Raw genomic sequence first — 6,290 nt, forward strand, 5'->3', positions numbered from 1 at the left:
TCTGTTACATTTTATCATGGCCAGACTATACAACATGACACACACACAGTGTCTTTTCGTTGAGTTTACATCTTTTCAAAATAAATGCAAGTGATGGGGAGAAGTGAGCATCATGCAACCTCTGCCCACGTCCGTCTATGTCTCCGCTAGCATCACGTCGTTCTGCCGTGGACTTAACCAATCAGAATATCCCAATATGTAGGCTATTCATTACTGACTAAATCTAATTACACATTAGTTAATGGTCGGTTAGTTGATGATTGAGGCAGTATTATAATTTGTGAAGGCTTAAATCAGCCTAGGTCCAACGTTTTTTTTGCTAAAAATAATCATAGGACAATATGAATTGGGCTACACTGCTACATTATAGGAAAGACTACGCAATATGGGTTCATTTTCAAATAACCCTAATAGGAGTCTACCGAAGGAGGGTTTTTTATTTTTTAAATAGGCCTATAGGCTAGTATTGGTCCGGAGCATTGCATTTCCACAACATAAACGATTATTTCCCATATTAAAAAGAAAGGTACTCCTGCAGTTATGCCTATTAATTTTCGTTACACATCTGATAATAATTTGGCTTTCAGCATATAGGTCTAACCTTACATTATATTGGTGAAGTGTAATTTATTTTAGCAATGATTCAGTAACGTTTAGCGTAACAGGAAAGGTAAATAATATCTAATATATGCTATTTTTAATCATACTTATGCATTGAGATTAATAATAGGCCTAATGATAATGGTAAACCATGTAGGCCTATAGGCTGAAAACATTTATCGGCTATACTTAGACTTATTATTCTTGTTGTTATTGTTGTTAGTAGTAGTATTATTACTAGCATGTTATTAGTCTATTATTATACATCACAGTTTATACCTGAGCTGCGTCCTCATTGATTTACCTACATGATCCTTGCAATAGAAGTGAGCAGTATCGTATTCTCTTCATGCCATAGACTAAGAATTTAAGGAAAATAAAACACGGGATTAACGCAAGTTTAAACCCAAATTTGGTGTAATTATACAAGATTTAAACGTCATTCAACTGATGACGCAAAATGTATAATTCTATGAAAGATGTATGGGTCTAAATCCCACCGCATTAATGAATAGCAAGCCAAGCCATATGGGTTTCAGTCAGGTCTCAAATCTTCAACAGAAAGAAATTCGAGCAGCAAGAATGCATCCCGCTAAATCTCTTAAAGCTATAGGCTATTTAACACCAAACAGCTAGCTTTTTAACCAAGAAATCAACTTAAAATATAGTCACTTGTGAATTTCGACAATATTGTATATATTTTAATAACACTAATCATCCAATAATTATATAATAATAATGTATTGTTACTTTTAGTGCTACTTAAATTAGAAGAAAACACGTCAATATTTTATTGTATATCTATTTTTGGCCGATCTCTTATAATCGGTGAAATTCCTTCATTCATTTCTCAATGTAGCCTATATTTTTTTATTTCAACTGAAATAAATCAAACACTGTAGACCTAAGTCTGAATAAAGATTGCTGTCACTGAAGAAATGTTCAATCAATGCGCATATTTACCTTTTCTTATTGTCATGAATGTCATTGAGCATCCGTCTGGATACGCCCAGATGAAACGTTCCACCGTATTACCAATGTGACTTCGCCCGGATCAGGGTACAAGCTTTCATTACTCTATATTTTCTAGAGTAGTCATTGCTCTGATACAAAGTAGGGTACACCTCTCTTGATTGTTCAAACTCTCTACAGTCCTTGGGGCACTTATGGAGCTCACCACTCACCGCGTGCACACTCCCGCAGTCACACCAGCTTTGGTGGGTTTGGTATAACATATAGGACACCGTTCTCACCATAGAATTAGAACAATTATTAATTTAAAAAGATCTCTATGGCTCACCTTGAGCTCCCTCGTGTATACTGGCGGACTGCCTAAAAAATGAATAGTTCTACTTAAATGAACTTTGTTTTATGTAAATACTGAAGTCTATATTCAGTACCCAAAATGTAAAGGCCTATAATTTAAGACAAGCACCAAAGGCCATTGATCACAGCATGTAGCGTTGTATCTTAGCCTTTTGTCAAAATTGATCGACTATAATTAAGATTAGACAGTAATGTGTTCCTAATAGTAGTTTGTCTTATTAGTGAATTGCTATAGATGTTTGCACACCAAATGGTTTATTTAGATGTATGTACTATTGAGGTATTGTAGGCCCATAGAGAGTATAATTCTACTACTGTCTAATCTATTATTAAATACATGTCCTTGAATAGCCTATATGATTAGCATAATATGGATAAGCCCATATTGCAATCACCCATTTGTAAAAACCAATGCCTATTATTTTATATTGTTGCATGCGTAAAATAGCATACAGGTAACCACACATACTGTATATGATGAGCGAAAAAATATGTCAAATGCTGACATCCTCTGACCCCACACAGCGCCCGTCGTCTTGTGCGATTTCAAATGATGTCACATGAAGCCACAAGGGGACCTCAGATTTGCCAAACACTTTACAGTTGAACAAGACTGGCCACTAAAGAACACCTCATTCGCGACGCGGGTGACACACGCACCCATAGCAGTAGTAGAGGGGCCACAAGTGGAGAATTGATGGAAGATAATTTAGCAATTATCTACTTTTTCTTCTTAGATGGTAACGATTGGTGAGGTTTTGGCTGTATTGACTCAACACGACATATTGAGCAGTCCCGCAAGACATAAGTGCTGATTGTCCAGAATCAACGTAAACGGGAACAGTGAGGGGGCTTGCGTCGACCCAGAGTGCGCCGAATGATGTCCTTTCTAGCGGGGCAGTGAGAAGGAATCAAAGGTATCTACAAAAGGAGCTCTAACCTGGCTTTCCAAAAGGTGTCGTTTTGAAAGTCATGGACAGTGCGCTCTACCACTCAGCGGGAATTTTCGGCTCCCCCTCGGCTTCTGAAAACTTGACTGCAGGCGGAAAGATGATCACCCCCACCAAGCCTCTCGCTTTTTCGATCGAACGGATTATGGCCAGGACGCCCGAGCCAAAGTCGATACCTTTCCCCAACCTATTCCATCACACTCCGGTGGGTAGGCCTGAAGCAGACCCGAAGCAAGCTCTCAACATGACTTCATCATCACTACATTGCATGATACCATTCGTGCCACTGGCATACGAACCGGGTCATAAACTAAATATTAATGGATTGGATACGAGTCAATTTGAGGCATCCTCATATAATTCAAATGAGTTGGTGGGCATTGGTTTGAACTATAAGAACGAACAACCAGATGTGAGCCCGTCGGTGGGACAATACAAACTCTTTCGACCGCGGGTGGTGAACCAGTCGTCTTTTCATGCCATGGGGGCCGTCTGCTACCTGAACTGCGGGGAGAGTGCGTGCCCACCCCCGGCCAGCATCGTAAACATCCACCCCATGGCCTCCTACTTTCTCAACACGCCGCTGCAACATGCACGCCAGAGAGCTTTTCTCGCGGAGAAAAATAAAGTGTCTCACTGCACAGACAGATACCCATCCGGAGTTGCATTTAAAGACATTTCCCAAACTCAACTCCATCACTACATGAAAGAGAGTGCACAGATTCTATCCGACAAACTATTCAAGGGCTCTTCCAAATTGAACAGTGCTTGCGCAAGCGGCAAACCCAAAGTATTCACCTGCGAGGTTTGCGGAAAGGTAAGAACATACATTTCGTATATGTGGTGGTCTCTGCCTTACGGGGCTGCTTGATTTAAAAAATAATAGTAATTGTATAATTATATATATTTCTATTCACAGGTGTTCAATGCCCACTACAATTTAACGCGCCACATGCCCGTGCACACCGGAGCGAGACCATTCGTCTGCAAAGTATGCGGCAAGGGATTTCGACAAGCAAGCACCCTTTGTCGCCACAAAATTATTCATACTCAGGTATTCTATTCAATTATCATCATCATCATCGTCATCATCATACCCAAAGCCGTTCACAATTACGCAATGTTCTATTTGTTTAAGCTATAGAACAACACAAAATAGGGCTACATCTTTGGAAAATGTTATAGAACAACGCATCAATGCCATGATTGTATTTCAGGCTATATTCATATTGTGGCCTGGTGTTGAACTGTATAGTATTTTTAACGTTCACTTGTAGGCCTATATACACAATCTTATTTGAAAAGTATATAGCATTGTTTATTCTATTTACCAATTTTACTGTACAGTTTTCGTTGGATCCCAAATAATATGTTTCTAAAATCACATTAATTTCTACATATGCCCTTCACAGGAAAAACCTCATAAATGCAACCAGTGTGGGAAAGCGTTCAACCGGAGTTCAACTCTTAACACACACACACGAATCCATGCAGGTTACAAACCCTTCATCTGTGAGTTCTGCGGCAAAGGATTTCATCAAAAAGGTGAGAAAGAATGTTAATCTATTCAAGTGTTTTGGATTATGTGATTATTTCTATTATGCGATTATTTCTTTGCAATATCTGGATGTAATATGATTTCTTCTGCTTTGAGGAAAATATATTGATTCCGATCAGAACTAAATGTATGTTGCTCATTTAAACTCAGACTAAATATACAATGAATGTATGGCTTAATGGGTGACTTGGCTTAAAACGGGATTGACAACTAACTGTGGCACTGACTCTTTACAATATTGTTGACATCCACGTTCTTTTTTACATTGCTTTTCAAGGTAACTACAAGAACCACAAATTGACGCATAGCGGCGAGAAACAGTTCAAGTGTAACATCTGCAACAAGGCCTTCCACCAAGTGTACAACCTGACGTTCCACATGCACACGCACAATGACAAGAAGCCATTCACGTGCCCGACTTGCGGCAAGGGATTCTGCCGGAACTTTGACCTGAAAAAGCACATCCGAAAACTACATGATCTCTCTGGCTCCAAATCCCCTGCCACTCTCGTCACAAGCGAAACACACTAAAACGTTCCGGAGCTAAAACGCCAGCCGTTGCGCCTTTACGCTTATTGCTCAAATCTGGAAATAAGCGTGCGAGTTTAGAAGATGTTGTGGACATTTACATTTGAGTCATTTAGCAGACGCTCTTATCCAGAGCGATTTACAGGACCATTCTATTAGTACATATTTTCCTTGAATTTTACATTATAATGTCATTATACTGTTGTTTTCTTTAAATCTCAGGATTACTGTAAAATGTCAATATTTATTTGAAATTGTAACACAAATAATTTAAGAGAATAATTGAAGACTATATACAAATTATTTTTTGTTGTGATGAGTGTGGTAGCCTACCCCATTTTGTATGATGCCCTTGCTAAAGTTACATGATTTGCCAACATTTGTGTATATGCAAAGTTTTCAGTGTTGGGGAATAGCGAATTTCATGTAGTTCAACTAGTTAACTACATTTTGCATAAGCTTGCTGGTAGTTGACCTAAAATCAAATCTAGGTAGTGTTTTAAGTAGTTAATGACTTATTTTTTTTGTGCCATATAGCGGTGTAGCTAACTACTGGAACTACACACTACTTTTTTTGCTAAAATAAAATATGGTTGAAGTAGGCAATAATTTCCTTTTTTGCCAACAGATCGGTTTAAGTCTCACTTGAAACATCGTTTTTGTGTTTAATAGGCTAAATTACACATTTTGTTAACCCCAATGTGATCACTTCTTGCAATTTGTAGTGCATAACATGCATTTCAGATTTATATATGATAGTTTTTCACAAAGTAGGTTGGATGTAGTGAACTACTTTTTCAAAGCAACTTCAGTTAAGTAAACTATATTTATCTTAAGGGCAGCTTTAGTGTAGCTTAACTTGAGTAATTGGTAGCTTGGTAAACTATATTTTCTGACTAGCTTCCCCAACACTGAAAGTTTTGCAAAAAAAACTAGGTATTTGACACGTATAGGCTACATTGTTAAGCAGGTGCACATACTAAATAATGTAAGTTATGAAATGAAAATAATGACAATAAAATGAAACTGTGTATATGTCATATTGTGTCTGACATGTTTAAGAAAAAGGAATTCCATAAAACATGATTTAGAAATGGACATACATGGGCCAAACGATTCCTGTGATTGTAAAGGGAAGTATTTTGATAATAATCATCATCATCATCATCCGTTTAATTTTTTTGCCTTTGACTAAGGATCTTACCATAATTGTGAGGTGTAAATGTAGGAAAACACTTCTATTAGCCTCAGGGGTGTAGTCTTGCATGCAAGGTTATGCATGTCGGCTAGGAAAGCTATAGCCTTAATCTTTAGGACAGCTACCCCCT

At 38.0% G+C, this 6,290-nt stretch overlaps 1 protein-coding gene across 1 annotated transcript; it reads left to right on the top strand.

The window, feature by feature from the left end:
* The first annotated feature begins 2,525 nt into the window (after positions 1-2,525).
* Positions 2,526-6,002, top strand: LOC109897455 (fez family zinc finger protein 1-like). The gene is made up of 4 exons (XM_020491944.2): positions 2,526-3,693; positions 3,796-3,930; positions 4,289-4,421; positions 4,712-6,002. The coding sequence occupies exons 1-4, from the start codon at positions 2,899-2,901 to the stop codon at positions 4,963-4,965; spliced, it is 1,317 nt and encodes a 438-aa protein (XP_020347533.1). The 5' UTR covers positions 2,526-2,898; the 3' UTR covers positions 4,966-6,002.
* The last annotated feature ends 288 nt before the right edge of the window (positions 6,003-6,290 follow it).

The sequence above is a fragment of the Oncorhynchus kisutch genome, linkage group LG10 (assembly GCF_002021735.2).
Source record: "Oncorhynchus kisutch isolate 150728-3 linkage group LG10, Okis_V2, whole genome shotgun sequence".
Lineage (NCBI taxonomy): Eukaryota > Metazoa > Chordata > Actinopteri > Salmoniformes > Salmonidae > Oncorhynchus > Oncorhynchus kisutch.

What these genes read in the sequence shown, in the direction of transcription:
- LOC109897455 (XM_020491944.2), top strand. Translation starts at nt 2,899, where the DNA reads ATGGACAGTGCGCTCTACCACTCAGCGGGAATTTTCGGCTCCCCCTCG. An exon ending in CCTGCGAGGTTTGCGGAAAG is followed by an intron (nt 3,694 to 3,795) that starts GTAAGAACATAC and finishes TTCTATTCACAG; the next exon opens with GTGTTCAATGCCCACTACAA. An exon ending in ACAAAATTATTCATACTCAG is followed by an intron (nt 3,931 to 4,288) that starts GTATTCTATTCA and finishes TGCCCTTCACAG; the next exon opens with GAAAAACCTCATAAATGCAA.